Source organism: Bombyx mandarina, chromosome 10 (assembly GCF_030267445.1).
Source record: "Bombyx mandarina strain Sakado chromosome 10, ASM3026744v2".
Taxonomy (NCBI): domain Eukaryota; kingdom Metazoa; phylum Arthropoda; class Insecta; order Lepidoptera; family Bombycidae; genus Bombyx; species Bombyx mandarina.
In genome coordinates, this window is record NC_143217.1 from 14,820,281 (window position 1) to 14,838,132 (window position 17,852).

At 37.8% G+C, this 17,852-nt stretch overlaps 1 protein-coding gene across 1 annotated transcript; it reads left to right on the top strand.

Annotated features, from left to right (window-relative positions):
* The first annotated feature begins 858 nt into the window (after window positions 1–858).
* On the top strand, window positions 859–16,176 carry pea (ATP-dependent RNA helicase pea). Its single transcript, XM_028182328.2, has 13 exons — window positions 859–1,059; window positions 2,206–3,191; window positions 4,032–4,193; window positions 4,791–5,042; window positions 5,574–5,868; window positions 6,241–6,458; window positions 8,562–8,809; window positions 9,597–10,263; window positions 11,902–12,042; window positions 12,798–12,950; window positions 14,009–14,334; window positions 15,257–15,436; window positions 15,893–16,176. Exons 1-13 carry the CDS (start codon window positions 966–968, stop codon window positions 16,113–16,115), a joined length of 3,945 nt encoding a protein of 1,314 aa, XP_028038129.2. The 5' UTR covers window positions 859–965; the 3' UTR covers window positions 16,116–16,176.
* Window positions 16,177–17,852: the final 1,676 nt, after the last annotated feature.

The following is a 17,852-nucleotide window of genomic DNA, read 5'->3' on the forward strand; positions in this document are numbered from 1 at the left end:
ATACGGTTCAAAACCTGCATTAAATAAAGGTTAATAGTTAACCTGTTATTTATCTAAGATGTCGTTCCGAAGAGTTATGTGACTGCCAATGGAATACAAAGTCAATAATTCGTGTTTCTGATTTACCAATCATTGTCCAAAAGTCAGATTGCCGCCTTTGATAATAGTCGACTCAATTGTAATATGTGCTTAGTGATTTTAATTAATTAAAAATATATCAATCAAAGGTGCTACGGTAATAAAATACCCCATTCTTTCTAAATCAAGAAGCTCTGTGGTGATACGTTTTAGTATTGAAATCGCATCAGATTTTAAGAACGCCAAATGGCACTTCGAAACATCAGTAGCAGGCTCTATCCGAATCATTTTCTATGGTTCGTACGTATATTAAAATATGAGTTAAGAGTATGTTGCTGTGTGTTATTTTGTTTCTAACAAGGTATACGAGGAACGAAGTTTTTTATTTTTTTTATTTTTCTATTTAGTGTTTATTCAGGATTAAATGTGTAACTTAACAATAACGGTGGTTTATTAATAATTTAATATCTGTGAAAATGCACCAATGTGGGAAAATGAAATAAAGCTGCTGGACGTTGCTTCTCGGGATCGTCTAAAAAGTTTCAGTAAATAACCACTATTTTACTGAAATTATATTTCATCCCATATCATCTCATCTCATTTCATTTAATTTTAGGCCAATTTATTAATGTTCCAAATGAATTAATTTCATTTCATTTCACGTCATAACTATTTTTTGTCATAAAAAAATATTACATATTAGGCTGTATGGTATGATACTTTTGCCTTTTTAGTTGGAAAAATGGAACTACCACTTTGTTTTTGACAGTTGACAGTCTTCGTTAAACAGTAAAGTCAAAATAGCCTAAATGTGAGTTTCGTGTGACTTTGTTCATACGTTAGAATTTGTTAGATTTGATGGTTTTAAAGTGAAGCTAATACTTAAAATGGACGAAGTCGCTAAATTAGAGCATCTTTCGCTCGTGTCTAAAATATGCACCGAGCTAGACAACCATTTAGGTTTGAACGACAAGGATTTAGGTGAGTAAACTACTTTTGTTTTGATCATTAAATTACATGATAAAAGAACGATGTCGATAGAATTCATACAGCGTTGCTTATACCAAGCAATAATTATGTTAACCGATACGATAGATTAAAACGAGCATTTTTTAATCAGGTTAATTGGAGCTAGTCAGAAACAAAGAGATTCTTTTACCCTACTTCGAGGTTCTTGTGTTTTAACATCTCTAATTTTTTCATACAAAATTGTGTCTGGAATTTTAAATTACTCCTCTCCCGACTAGGCGCGTCAACACCCCCGCCCCCGCCGTTCGCCCAATCACGATGTTCGACCAGCCCATACCGTGGGCCCCGAAGGTCAAATATTTAGGCGTCACCCTCGACAGTAGGATGACATTCCGCCCCCACATCAAGACGGTACGCGATCGTGCCGCCTTCATCCTAGGACGTCTCTACCCGATGATATGTAGGCGAAGTAAAATGTCCCTTAGAAATAAGGTGACACTCTACAAAACTTGCATACGCCCCGTCATGACCTATGCAAGTGTAGTGTTCGCTCACGCGGCCCGCATACACTTAAAATCCTTTCAAATCATTCAATCCCGTTTTTGCAGGATAGCCGTCGGAGCCCCGTGGTTCGTCAGGAATGTCGACCTCCATGACGACCTGGACTTAGAGTCCATCAGTAATTATCTGCAGTCGGCGTCCATGCGCCACTTCGATAAAGCGGCACGACACGAGAACCCTCTCATAGTGGCCGCCGGTAACTACATTCCCGATCCTGCGGACAGAATGGAAAGCAGTCGACGTCGCCCAAAACACGTCATCTCGGATCCTCCCGATCCACTAACGGTGCTTTTAGGTACTTCAAGCACCGGTCACCGTTCTCGTCGAACCCGTCGCTTGCGACGAAGGGCTCGACGAGTAAATTAACTCTCAGACACAGCCCACTGAGTTTCTCGCCGGATCTTCTCAGTGGGTCGCGTTTCCGATCCGGTGGTAGATTCTGCGAAGCACGACTCTTGCTAGGGTTCGTGTTAGCAACATCGTCAGGTTTGAGCCCCGTGAGCTCACCTACTAAAGTTAGGGTTACGCTGACATAGCCGCTAGGGCTATCAGCTTAGGTAGGAAAAAAAAAAAAAAAAAATACTATATTTGTTACAGCGGAATTCATCATAGATTTGGCTGATAAGAATCCAACATTTGAAAGTTTTAAAGTAGCATTGGTTGAAAATGGGGCTGAATTTTCTGATTCCTTCATGACAAATCTACTCCGTATAATACAGCACATGAAACCTGTGAATACATCAACATTGATTAAAAATATTGCCGAAACTGAAAGTGAAAATCCTCTGGCAAAAAAGTTTCCTGGCTTGGCCATACCAAATGATAAACCTCAATCTTTTTCTGATGAAAGTAGTGATGATGAAAAAGACAAAAAGAGAATAACAGCCAAAGACTTATTTACAGAAGAAATTAAACCAAGTTCTACTGATAATGTTGTTGATTTGGCGATGGCTGAATTGGAAGCTTTAGCACCTTCCAATTCTACAACAAATGAACTTCCTATAGGAAAAGAACCCCTAAAAATTGAGAGTAGTAGAAATAGTGATCACAAAGAAAAGAATAAATCAGAAGAATCTAGAGATAAAGAGAGTAGGAGTCGAAATCCTAAAAGAAGCAGAAGTAGGGAACGTAAAAGAAGCAGAAGTACACAGAACACCGATAAATATAAACTAGAAGAATCTCGAGATAGAAAACGGCGTAGTAGAAGTCGAGATCGTAAAAGAAGTAGGAGTCGAGATAGAAAAAGAAGTAGGAGCCGAGATCGTAGAAGAAGTAGGAGTAGAGATTATAAAAGAAGTAGAAGTAGGGAACGTAAAAGAAGTAGAAGTAAAGGTAAGAGAAGTCGTAGCCGGGATAGGAGAAGCAAAAGTCAAGACAGAGACCGTAGAAGAAGATCACACAGTCGACATCGTCACAGATCCAGGTCTAGGGACAGGCGTAGATCTTACTCAAAAAGTAGAAGATCAGTATCAGGTGGCAGAAGATCTCGTTCAAGAAATAGAGAAGAAAAATTTGATTATGGCAAGAAAAGCAGAAAACGCAGCCCTGAAGTAGAATTGAACGATGATCCTGAACCAGGAAAAGTAAGCTCCTTTAAATGTCTCAATTATTGCATAATTTTTATCACACTAGTTCAGTTTGACTCTCTACTTTCAGGGAAGATAGTGCCACTTTTGCTCCTGGTAAAATATTTTATGAAATTAGCGCATATTATTTGCACTTATTATTTGGCATACTCACACTGTCTTTTAATATGTAACCGTTTTCTTATTTTATCACACTCAATTTTGTCAGCCTTGCCCCCATTGTGGCTACCCACCAATGCCCTGTTTTTTAACCTTTTTAAAAATATCTCTATAGTATAAATTATTCAATATACTTTTAGACAATGATAAAAAAACCAATACTCACCCTGTGAATAAATGATGACATTGGAACCAATACTTCATTAACCCGTTGTCATTAACATATTATTGCAACTTTAAAAATGATTGTTTTTTGGATATACAAATTAAAATATTTCCATAAGGGATTTATCATTAAGCAAAGTGTGAATTAACTTGGAATACTGTTTTAATTGATGGCTTGGTAGATAAATTATTTTTTAGAAATAATATTTCCTTCTACTGTTGAAATTATGATTTTACAACGTTGATATTAAAAATACTTAGTCCTATTTTTAAACAACTTGTTTCTAAGTTTTTGGTGAACTGAAAAGCCTTAGAGATTGTAATTAGAAAAGTAATTGAAAGCTTTGGCCTAAAGAGTATGATATGTTGATCCAACGTAATTCTTATTTCACTACATTATGGATCAATGTAAGCAAGAGTAGGCACAAAGTTATTCAGCCTACCAATACAACTAAACATTTGAGAATTACACTGTTATCGTGTACATATATCAGTTCCTTTATTGATTTACAGATATACAGTGGCCGCGTTGCAAACATTGTACCATTTGGCTGTTTTGTTCAAATTGAAGGAGTCAGAAAAAGGTGGGAAGGATTGGTGCATATCTCACAGCTGCGAGCTGAGGGTCGTGTCACCAATGTATCTGATGTTGTCAATAGAGGTGATAAAGTTAAGGTAAATTAGTATTTAAGTTTTAATTGACCACTTATAAGAGAGTATTGGAATAACTTGAAGCAAAATACCAGTACTCAATATACTCAGATACAAAATACTCAGTAAGATACCCACTGTCCAATTTTTATTTTTAACTCCTTTTGGTCAGTGTTATTATCATAGAACGTAATTGAAAAGGAAAATGCTAAAGAAATTGAAAGATTGAGGGAGAAGAAAGAGACAAAAGAAAGGAAGTTAAGAGATGAACTCAATCTAATCATAGATAACTATAGTAATTAATTTACATATATGAGTCGACTATTATCAAAGCCGGCAATCTGACTTTTGGACAATTATTGGTAAATCAGAAAAACGAATTATTGACTTTGTATTCCATTGGCAGTCACAAAACTCTTCGGAACGACATCTTAGATAAATAACAGGTTAACTATTAACCTTTATTTAATGCAGGTTTTGAACCGTATTCTTTGAAGGAGACGATTATATTCAAATCAATCTGTATTGACATATCAATAACATTTTTTTGTCCAAATGCACAGATTGCCACCTTTGATAATAAACGACTCATATACAGAAACAAAAATTTCACATTTACAGGTCAAAGTAATCTCAATAACAGGACAGAAAGTTTCTCTTACAATGAAGGATGTTTGTCAAGAGACCGGGAAGGATCTCAATCCAGCATCCCATGCTCACCTGGAAGCAGAACGTGAAGGCCGAAACCCTGATCGCCCTCCACCAGCAGCAACTGTGTTAGCCGGACTCCAAGGTGGAATAGACCCTGATGAGGATTCTAGTAGGAAGAGGGTGACAAGGATATCCAGTCCTGAGAGATGGGAGATCAAACAGGTAAATGTGAAGTAGGGTTCTCAGGCAGTTTGTTTTCAAAATGTTGTTCAATTGCAGAAAGCATTGAGAGCATGTCATTGAGAAAGATTAATGTTATCTTAAAATATATTTTTTACAGTAGTACTAATACAGTACATTGCTTTTTTATTACCAATACAACAAAGTAATAATATTTTATGCATGTATGTAATAATAATATGAAGTAATCTTGATGGAAGTCACAAGTATCTTTATTTAGGGACTCTTTTTTTCTTAAAACTTTTTGTGTGCTTTAAAAATAAAAATAAAAAATTATTTTAGTTGCTCACCACAGAGCAATAAATATGTAACAAATAAAATGAATTACATTTAAACAATTTAAATTTAACATAATAGAAACATTGTTAAAAAAAGCATAGACAGTTTTCTTGCCTTATAGCTGTGTAAACTTTTCGGGCTTCAAATTCAAATACTATTGTTTTCCTGTTTTTTATATATATACATATTAATACTATAAAACATATAAAAGAGTAACGAAAAATTCATTTACAGATGATTTCATCAGGCGTAATTGATAAGAGTGAATTACCAGATTTTGACGAGGAGACTGGTTTACTTCCAAAAGATGAAGATGGCGAGGCAGACATTGAAATAGAGCTAGTGGAAGAAGAACCTCCTTTCCTCCAGGGTCATGGCAGAGCCCTTCACGATCTTTCTCCAGTAAGGATAGTTAAGAATCCCGATGGCTCCCTTGCACAAGCAGCCATGATGCAGTCCGCATTGGCCAAAGAGAGGAGAGAGCAGAAGATGATCCAACGGGAACAGGAAATGGACAGCGTACCTACTGGTATTTTATCTAATTAACGTTTATATCTCTCATAGTAAATGGAATTTACAAGTTGTGATCTAAGTTTCAGTCGTAATGAAACTATAATTCGATTTATAACTTAATATTGTGTAATTTTTTTTTTTTTTTTTTTATTATTGCTTAAATAGGTGGACGAGCTCACAGCTCACCTGGTGTTAAGTGGTTACTAGAGTCCATAGACATCCACAACGTAAATGCGCCACCCACCTTGAGATATAAGTTCTAAGGTCTCAGTATACATAGTTACAACGGCTGCCCCACCCTTCAAACCGAAACACATTACTGCTTCACGGCAGAAATAGGCGGTCAATTGTGGTCAAGAATGTTCAATTTATGTTCATTTATTTCTAGGTCTAAATAAAAACTGGATAGATCCGCTACCTGAGTCCGAGGGTCGAACGCTAGCGGCCAACATGCGAGGCGCGGGCGTGGTCCCTCAAGACTTGCCAGAATGGAAAAAACACGTCATCGGTGGAAAAAAATCCTCATTTGGAAAGAAAACGAATTTATCCCTGCTCGAGCAGAGACAGTCGCTGCCCATATACAAGCTTAGAGATGAACTAACCAAGGTACGTAGTGTGCGCAGTTACGGACTGTTGGAGCAATCATATCCAAAGTGATCTGTGTCGACGCCCCGGGCCACATTATAATTATTCGATTTTGGACCTTAAAGGACAATGCCCAAAAGTGGGCCAACTTTATGTCTAAACTATTTGTACTTGAAAAACTATGCCTTATTTTTTTACGTTGTTTAGTTTATGCATCAACATTTCTTTCGCCCAGGTATTGTTTTACAAAAAAATAAATTACTTATTTGATAACATCCCAAAACTTAGTGCCATAGTTTTTAAATTCGTCAATAGGCAAAGGGCTTGTTAGTCCATACAGCCTTATAGTAAACCTATATGCTGCCAAACGAAAGAGTTGTCTGTGACTTGAACAACAAATAAAAAGCTAATGGTTATAATTCACAGACTTTTTAGTTTATTTTTGTTCAATTCAATATTTATATATTGTAATGATAATTATTACTTAAAACCATGAGTTATTTTATTTAATATTTTTATATATTAATGATTCCATTAGTAAAAATCTCAATGGCCTACCATTACTCTATTCTTATTATATAAAATATGATCAGAGAGTTTTGGCAGCAACCCGAGTGAAGCGTCACTTGAAGTTTTATTTTAATGTTTTTTTAATAGTTTATTGTGTAATTTGTATTATTTGTATTTGTAATATTGTGTATAAAAGGTCTGCGTAAACTCATGCTCAGTCAATGTGGTATTCGTCGAGTTGACGTCAAAACTCCCAAAAAGCAATAAAAATAGATACACCGGCTTTTTATTGACATAAAAAATATATAACTTCGACAGACTAGGCTGTATAGGCTACGCTCTTTGCCTGCTTATTGGTGAATTTAAAAACAACAACAACAATATCGTTGCCGGCTTCCGGATTTTCATTTCATTTTATTATTAATATGAGGATATAATAATAATAAAATGTACGTAAGGGCTTATTTCTAGCAACATTAACCACAATTAACTTATTTAATACTGTAAATAATTATGAGAGCGATTATTGATTTCGAAGAAAACAATTAACAACTTAATTTTAGCTGCAAAAAAAACCACATTTCTCTTAAACCTGGGTGAGAATATAAAAATCGTTTTCTGAATATGAAACGATATTTCTTTGTCTATCAAATTAAGTTAATACCATCATGACAGGACAACTTTTTTTAGGGGCCCAAACGCCCATACAAAATGGGCATTGTCCTTTGGAAATCTCTCGCCAACTTACCCGGTGATGAAGCAACCAACTGAGCGCTATACTAGCACGAAGACAGATGTGAAATCATCAGTAGTTGTTAAAAACATTAAAATTCAATTTAACTGTGCTACTTTACAAACAATTATTGAAGTGAAACTTCTAATGCGACTTCCAACAAGGTTGCGTTAAACGTTTAATGGAATAGAAAGAGACAGAGCGAGAGTGAATGCGCGGCACTCGAACGCATGCGTGCAGTATACATGTTACAGGCCAGCGCGAGCTTATCAACCAGTAGCGTACAATATTTTATTGAATTATTTAAAAAAAATGTATATTTATTTTTCTATCTATAATTTCAAATATATACAATATATATGTTGGAGACGTCGCATCTCTTATACACAGTATTCCCTATTACAAGGACAATCTGATTTAAGGATGAAAAATGAAGAAAACCACAACCCTACGCATCGAAAAAAAAGTTTCACTTCATTCACGTGCACCAATCAAGTTGCACGCGCACCGTTTTTATTTTATATAGCCATTTTTATAATCGGAGCTTAATTAGCAGTAAGAATTTATACGTACAGCCATCGCGCATTCAAATCAAATTTAAAAAAAAATTCAACATAAATGAAAGTACATACTTGTTGAACGTGAAAAAGAACTACCACTAATTCACAAAAACTAGCATCCGTCCTGAGAAGAACTGGCAAGAAACTCAGCGGGCATGTTTTTATTTTAATATTAGATTTTTTTTAAATGTTAATTTTTAAAATGAGTGTTATAACGTAACAATTATTGCAATATTAAATGCTCGGAGCGAGCAACTCATTCCCACTCTGTGCAATCTTCTAGTTTCGGTCTGAAGGCCTACCGTTGACTCTGTGTTCCAGGCCGTCTCCGACAACCAGATCCTGATCGTGATCGGCGAGACGGGGTCGGGCAAGACGACGCAGATAACGCAGTACGTGTGCGAGTGCGGGCTGGCGGCGCGCGGCAAGGTGGCGTGCACGCAGCCGCGCCGCGTGGCCGCCATGTCCGTGGCCAAGCGCGTCGCCGAGGAGTTCGGCTGCCGGCTGGGCCAGGAGGTGGGCTACACCATACGCTTCGAGGACTGCACCAGCCCGGACACCGTCATCAAGTTAGTGGAACAGCACTGTCCAGCTCCTTTATCTAACACTAGTGGCCCGCTCCGGCTTCGCTCGGGTCATTAGAAAAATTTCAAAATAAAAAATTATAATACACACACATAAACCCCCAATCTATTTGTGTTAGATAACTAAAAAAAGAAAATTATAAAGATAGTTTGAATATTATTATTATTTTAATGTACTTTTATTTTCATTTAAATGATATTTATTTAACTATTTTTTATTAGTTTTATATTATTGTTTTTCTAATTTTCGTAAAAAGGTAATACATACAAAACAAAAAGCATTGAGTTTATTGAGTCAGAGCTTCCCTGTAAACGATATTCGACGTTTTATTTTTTAAAATAAAAGAACACTTATTGCGGCATAACTATAATAGTTAGACATGTGCTGTCGCGACACTTTTTGTAGATAATAATGTGTTCTACAAAGTCGTAGTACATTATTTTATTCTATCATCAATAGTTTTCGCAGGGCACGCGATGTAAAGAATATTTTAGGTAATTTTTTTACACCTTGGGTTACATTATGTGAGTTTTAGTAAGGATTCCTAAAATTTTTTCAAAAAATATTATAGTCTATGTCACTCGGGAATAGTGTAGCTTCCAAACAGTGAAAGAATTTTTCAAATCGGTTCAGTGGTTTCGGAGCCTATTCAATACAAACAAACAAACAAATCTTTCCTCTTTATAATATTAGTATAGATTAGTATAGACTAGTATCGAGTTACCAGGATGTACCACAAGTTGTCAACGTCAACCCGACTAATAATTTCAGATACATGACGGACGGCATGCTGCTCCGCGAGTGCCTCATGGACCTGGACCTGAAGGCGTACTCGGTGATCATGCTGGACGAGGCGCACGAGCGCACCATCCACACCGACGTGCTGTTCGGTCTGCTCAAGCAGGCCGTGCAGAAGCGCCCCGAACTCAAGCTCATCGTCACGTCGGCCACGCTCGACGCCGTCAAGTTCTCGCAGTACTTCTTCGAGGCCCCGATCTTCACCATCCCCGGTCGAACCTTCCCCGTCGAAGTCTTGTACACCAAGGAACCGGAGACGGACTATTTGGACGCCTCACTGATCACGGTCATGCAGATCCACCTGAGGGAGCCCCCGGGGGATATCCTGCTGTTCCTCACTGGCCAAGAAGAGATTGACACGGCGTGTGAGATATTGTACGAGAGAATGAAGTCCTTGGGGCCGGACGTGCCGGAGCTGATAATTCTGCCGGTGTACTCTGCGCTGCCGTCCGAGATGCAGACCCGGATCTTCGAGCCGGCGCCCCCCGGCTCCAGGAAGGTGGTGATCGCCACCAACATCGCGGAGACGTCGCTGACCATCGACGGTATATACTATGTGGTGGACCCTGGCTTCGTTAAACAGAAAGTCTACAACTCGAAGACTGGAATGGACTCATTGGTTGTAACTCCTATATCGCAGGTGATACTCCAGTTTCTATAAATCCGTGACCGAATTAATCTGTCACTTAAATTTAATAGCCATAAGCATGCTTAGATGATTCGGGTGTGAATTAAAATTATAAAGTGATATGTTTAACTCCTATACAATATCTGTTGTCTAGTGATAAATTTGCTGATCCGTCGACATCGGGTTGAAACTCAATAGCATCAGCATGGTTGGCCGTCGCTTGAACAGGCACAGCCACGGCAGCGTGCCGGATATACAGAATATTGTACATTTGTTTTACCCTATTACCGGCATTCGCTAAATAATAATTTAAATATGTTAATATTCATCTGGTGTTATATTCAATAATATTCATTACATAACGCTAAGTTAGATGACTTTTTGGCGGGAACGCGAGGAGTGAAGTTGTGTGATTTCTTTATTTTGTCTATTTAGTGTTTCTTCAGGTTTAAATGTATAATAACGGTGGTTTATTTACTGTTTATTATCTGTGTATAAATGTGGGAAAATCAAACAAATTCGCTGAACGTAACTTCTCGGGATCCTCCAAAAAGTCCACTGAAAAAGTCTCAGTAAATGACCAATATTTTACTGAGATTATGTTTCATACCATATCATCTCATCTCATTTTATTTCACTTCATATTATCATTTTTCATAAAAATTTTATATATTTCATATTACTTATATTCTTAATAAGTAATAGTTTAAAAAAAACTAAAAAAATACGCTTTTACAGAAAATCCAACTAAAAAATAGAAAATAAATTTTAATAAATTGAATTAAAAATAGTGTAAGAAAAAATGATTTTATTTTAAAAAAAGCGTGTATTATTTATTTTTCATTTTTTAGTTGAAATTTAATTTTTTCAATATTATTTTTCATTTTTTTTAAATATTGAATTGTCATCGGTTCTTAATAAGTAGACCAAATTTCGAGTTAATCCGACGCTTTGAAGGAGGTCAAAATCATGCTCAAAAATTCCGTTACATACTAACATACATAAGTCTGAAGCTAATAAAAGCGTATTAATAAGACTTGAAGGTCTTAAGGTTAAGGTCTTAGTTACCAGGTCATAAAATCTCTTAACACTAAACATACCGTAATGGGTAAAATGACCCATTATGAAATTTTACATTGAGAATGCATGTATCAATCATCTTATTGCTTTTGGCACATTTGACTTCATGACTTTTGCTTACCAATTTATCTACAGTTATTATACAATTTTGTTGTTGTTTTGTTTTGTTAATTATGAGAAATACTTGTCATATACCGTGATCTACCCGCTATGGTACAAATAGGTACCAATAAGTGTTAGTATGATTAGTGTTAAAAAGCTAAGTCAGATTTAGTAGGTTGTTTATTTATTTATTTTTTATTGCGTAGATCGGTGGACGAGCTCACAGCCCACCTGGTGTTAAGTGGTTACTGGTGCCCATAGACATTTACAATGCAAATGCGTCACCCACCTTGAGATATAAGTTCTAAGGTCTCAGTATAGTTACAACGGCTGCCCCACCCTTCAAGCCGAAACGCATTACTGCTTCACGGCAGAAATAGGCGGGGTGGTGGTACCTACCCGTGCGGACTCATATGAGGTCCTACCACCAGTAAAAACGTTTGAGTAAGTGTGAACAACATTGTGCAGGCAGCGGCGAAGCAGCGCGCCGGGCGGGCGGGCCGCACCGGGCCGGGCAAGTGCTACCGGCTGTACACGGAGCGAGCCTACCGGGACGAGATGCTGCCCACGCCCGTGCCCGAGATACAGCGGACCAACCTCGCCACCACCGTGAGTGCCGCGCGATGCTCGCACCTGCCGCCAGCGGACCAGAGCTCATCCATATTATCTGGAACCGCTGCGTTCATCGACACCGCCACGTACCATCCGGCTATGGAATGAGCTCCTCTCCACGGTGTTTCCCGAGCGCTATAACATGTCCTTCTTTAAACGAGGCTTGTGGAGAGTATTAAGCGATAGGCAGCGGCCTGGCTCTGTCCCTGGCATTGCTGAGGTCCATGGCGACGGTAACCACTCGCCATCAGGTGGGCCATATGCTCGTCTGCCTACAACGGCAATAAAAAAAAAACTGGTGGGGGGCTTTTTTTTATAGCTTAAATGGGTGGACGAACTCACAGCCCACCCGGTGTTAAGTGGTTACTGAAGCCCATAGACATCTACGATGTAAATGCGCCACCCACCTTGAGATACAAGTTCTAAGGTATCAGTATAGCTACAACGGCTGCCCCACCCTCCAAACCGAAACGCATTACTGCTTCACGGCAGAAATAGGCACGGTGATGGTACCTACCTGTGCGGACTCAAAAGGTCTGACCACCAGTAAGTAATAGCAAAGGACAATTCCCATTTTCTTTGGGCGTTTGGGTCCCTAAAAAAAATGGTCCTGATAGACAAAGAAATATCGTTTCATATTCAGAAAACGATTTTTATGTTCTCACTCAGGCTTAAGAGAAATCTGTTTTTTTTTTGGCAAAAAGTTGGCCCACTTTTGGGCATTGTCCTTTACAAGTAATAGTAAATTTCAGGTATTACAATTGAAAACAATGGGTATAAACGATTTGCTGCATTTCGACTTCATGGACGCGCCGCCGGTCGAGTCGCTCATCATGGCGCTGGAGCAGCTGCACTCGCTGTCCGCACTCGACTCCGAGGGACTCCTCACGAGGCTGGGACGCAGAGTACGTTGAGATGTCATCACTACATAGTATAAAACAAAATCGCTTTCTCTGTCCCTATATTTGTCCCTATGTATGCTTAAATCTTTAAAACTACGCAACGGATTTTGATGCGGGTTTTTTAATAGATAGTGATTGAAGAGGAAGGTTTATATGTATAATAACATCGATTAAATGTGAGTGGAGAAATCAATAATAAATTACAGCTTCCGAAGCGTAGCGAGGGCGGGTCGATAGTGTTATTATATTATACTAGCTTATAATCTGTAACCTGCATTGAAGTTAAATGAAAGAGGGGACTTTTTGGCGGGAACGCGAGAAGTGAAGTTGTGTGATTTGTTTTTTTTTTCTTCTATTTAGTGTTTCTTCAGGTTTAAATGTGTAATAACGGTGGTTTATTAACTTTTTAATATCTGTGAAACTTCACAAATGGGGGAAAATGAAACAAAGCCGCTGGACGTAACTTCTTGGGATCCTCCAAAAAGTTCACCAAAAAAATCTCAGTAAATGATCACCATTTTACTAAGATTATATTCTATCCCATATCATCTCATCTCATCTCATTTAATTTCATCCCAGTTGATTAATGTCCTAAATTTATCATTTTCGTTTCATTTCACTCCATAATATCATTTTTCATAAAATTATAAGAATATAAATTAAAATAAGACATGACTTCAAGGTCTCCGTTACCAGATCATAAAATCCATTAAAAAATAATATCAATGAAATAGCATATCATTGCATAAGACTTGTAAGCAAAACCTATAACAAGCTAACGCTATTTGCAAGAAGGGCTTGCATATAATACAAGTTCTGAACAACATTAGGACCGTCGGCGCACTGAGCACTAACATTCGCTCTGTTAAAGGTCTTTCCTTTACGGGTTCCTATAAGACTTATACTCTTTTTGAATAGAAGTATAAACAACAATAAATGTTAGGTGGTTACAGGAATTCACAGATAGCAAAATGTGAATATCGTCAATTCATCTCAAAAATAGGCAGGGCAGCAGTGCCTACCCTCAATTCGAGCTTAATGAACCCAATTATTATTTTCAGATGGCCGAATTTCCACTAGAGCCAAACCTATCGAAGATTCTGATCATGTCGGTGGCCCTGCAGTGCTCGGATGAAATACTCACAATAGTGTCGATGCTGAGCGTACAAAACGTGTTCTATCGGCCGAAAGACAAGCAGGCGCTGGCCGACCAGAAGAAGGCCAAGTTCAACCAGCCGGAAGGCGACCACCTGACGCTACTGGCCGTGTACAACAGCTGGAGGAATAACAAGTTCTCGAACGCGTGGTGCTACGAAAACTTCGTGCAGATCAGGACGTTGAAGCGGGCCCAGGACGTGAGGAAGCAGCTCCTCGGGATCATGGACAGGTAGCCTTCAGTTTTGGTCTAAATTTTGCGTTTCTGCGAACGAGAAACGGCGCGTCTTAGTACAGACAGGTCTTGTGACACCAATTATATATTCTGATTAATTTTAGTTCGGATCCAACATACAATATTCACTTATTTTGTGAATACTGAAAACGCAAGGCAGCAATAAGTACAAATACCAATTGTCTTTAACAAGCAGGTTATATGGACGTTTAGTTCGCGCGCTTGTCTGACCGCGACGGGGCAACGCAAAGTCACCGTCGCCCGAAAAATGTCTTGTCGAATCCCCCTGATTCATTCTCGGTTATTTTATGACCCTCAAGCACCGGTCACCATCCTCGTCGAACCCGTCGCTTGCGACGAAGGGCTCAGCAAGCGAACTAACCCACAGACACAGCTCACTGAGTTTCTCGCCGGATCTTAGTGTGACGCGATTCCGATCCGATGGTAGATTCTGCGAAGCACTGCTCTTGATAGGGCTAGTATTAGCAAATTCTCTCAGGTTGAGCCCGTGAGCTCACCTACCCGTCCGGACGTAGCTAGAATTTTTATTCTAGTAGTATAGTATGTTTACTATAGTAGAATTATTTTGTCGCTGCAGCTTGGGTCATAAAAAGTCGGAGCGGTGAAGCGAATATTTCACTCTCTCTTCCACTTACGAGCCTTATGGATGGGCATAGTGATGCGCATTATTGTTGTCGATAAGCCTTATCGATAGTGTATTTAGTTTTGTCATTTTGTGGGTTAGTGATAAAAATGAAAGAAAAAATCACTAATCGAACACTTACACCACATATCGCCGCAGCAAGTTAACGAGAACGGCAGAAATTAACACTTTGTAACTTTTCATGCATGCATTCGATGCATGAATGTCTCGTGACTTTGCCTGACATAATTCAAAATGTTTTTTTTTTGTTTTCAGGCACAAACTAGACGTAGTTTCAGCCGGTAAGAATACAGTTCGCATACAGAAGACGATATGCTCGGGCTTCTTCAGGAACGCGGCCAAGAAGGATCCCCAGGAAGGATACAGGACGCTCGTGGACAGTCAAGTTGTTTATATACATCCTTCCAGTGCACTGTTCAACAGACAACCGGAATGGTATATTTTTAATTATTAATTTTTAATATATATATATAACTGAACCAGTCCAGGGCAATAGGTTTCGGTAGGCAGCGGCTTGGCTCTGCCCCTGGCATTGCTGACGTCCACGGGCGACGGTAACCACTCACCATCAGGTGGGCCGTGTGCTCGTCTGCCTACAAGGGCAATAAAAACAAAAAAAGGTATAACGCCGCCATCGCGTTAATATTTTCGCTTTAACCTTTAAACAACATTGCATTTGTCAATTTGGATCTATCTATCTTGTTTCACTAATTTTATGCCTCGACCAGCGCTTGAACCATCCAAGATACTGTTAACATTTGAAAGCTTCCGTTTTTTTTTTCTATTATAATATGACTGTGTAACTTTAAAAAGCATTTTCTTTTTATTACTGTGTTTCGTCGCTGTATTTTGTATTGAATAATTTTTAAAGAGATGCTTGTTTTACGACAGGGTAATCTACCATGAGCTAGTACAGACTACAAAAGAGTACATGAGGGAAGTCACGACCATAGACCCGAAATGGCTGGTAGAGTTTGCTCCTGCCTTCTTTAAATTCTCGGACCCAACAAAACTCTCTAAATTTAAGAAGAACCAGAGACTGGAACCGTTGTACAATAAATATGAGGAGCCGAACGCTTGGAGAATATCGAGAGTCAGACGCAGAAGAAATTAGTGGTATTGTTTATGTCTGTGTACGTCTTGTACAGATAATAAAATAAAATCATAATATTCGTCATTTTGTTTTATTTTAAACTGTTCCCTGGTGCAAAGAACATTTACGAGGCAGTTTTATAATGGCTGTTAAAGTCTACAAATATGAAATGCAATTATAAAAATATATATTTCTTGTCTTGATATGAGTCCACTATTATCAAAGCCGGCAATGTGACTTTTGGACAATTATTGGTAAATCAGAAAAACGAATTATTGACTTTGTATTCCATGGGCAGTCACAAAACTCTTCGGAACGACATCTTAGATAAATAACAGGTTAACTATTAACCTTTATTTAATGCAGGTTTTGAACCGTATTCTTTGAAGGAGACGATTATATTCAAATCAATCTGTATTGACATATCAATAACATTTTTTTGTCCAAATGCACAGATTGCCACCTTTGATAATAGACGACTCATATATTGTAAATACTTGGTGGTAAGTGGTCAACAATACACATTTGTAGCTATAACGCCAGAGACAAAGATAAGCGGCTGCTTACCACCTAAGACTATAAACCTCGTTTGTAGGACAAGACAAGGACAGTCATAGCCCTAAGGAAACAGCTTAGAGAGGTATTCGTTCCAGAACGGATTGATGCTTGGCAAAAAAGGTTTCTAGAAACGAACCGTCTTACAGGTAGCATGAGTAAAAAGTATTATTTTTGGTAAGTTAAACATTGTTTTTTAGATTAGATTTTAGCATATAACAGGCTTTTTTATTAATAGATTTAATTTAATAATCTTAATAGATTATTCGTAACTATCCATACCTACCCATCTATCTCTATTATCCATAACTATCAAACAAACCTAATAATTATGCAACAAATGGCATATTATTATACTATGTGTTCACTGGCTCCATCCATTGATTTTTTTGTGTTCGTCGTGTATTCATTTTGATTCATTTTGTTGAAAAAAATTATTTGTTTTTAATATTTCTCCATTATTAATAGTCTATTAAATTAAATTTTGTATTCATGTATTAAGTAGGTACCATGACATGGGGTAAATTGGGATTCTGGGGTAAATTGGGACAAACCTGCGGAAGATTCTCAAAGTACTTGTAGCACGGAATCTACCTAATTTTCTTTAAGGTAATATTTATCAATGTATAGAAGAAAAACCAAGTTAACTATGGAAGTACTAAACATGAGTTAAGTTGGTCCCAAAAATTCGTCAAATTAAATTTAAAATAGTGGTTGAAAAGTGCGTTTTAAAACAGCTTAAAGAACTTTTAAAAAAAGTAATATTATCGTTGTTTTTTCAATAAGATCACAGTTTATATAAGTTTTTAATACACCTGGAAATACCACAACAAACGGTAAGTTGCAATATTCTTATTTTAAATACAATATTTCGACAAAATAAAAAATGTATATTTTTTCCTTTCTTTTTGGGGAAAATTGGGACGTATCTAGGGTAATTTGGAACGAGACTGGAAAAATTGGGGACGAGAAAACACAAAATTGGAACGCCAAAAGACAAAATAGGGATGGCTTGTTAGGGTTGTCACTGATATCGTATAATAGATTTTTTAGCCTATACTATCACTTAATTGCGTGATGTAAAGAAGGTTAATGTGTTTATCAGTTAGTTTATGTAAGTATTATAGGTAAAAGAAAAATATATATATATAATTACTTTTTTTCGCGACATTTACCTTGTAATATCTGCCCGGTCGTATGTTC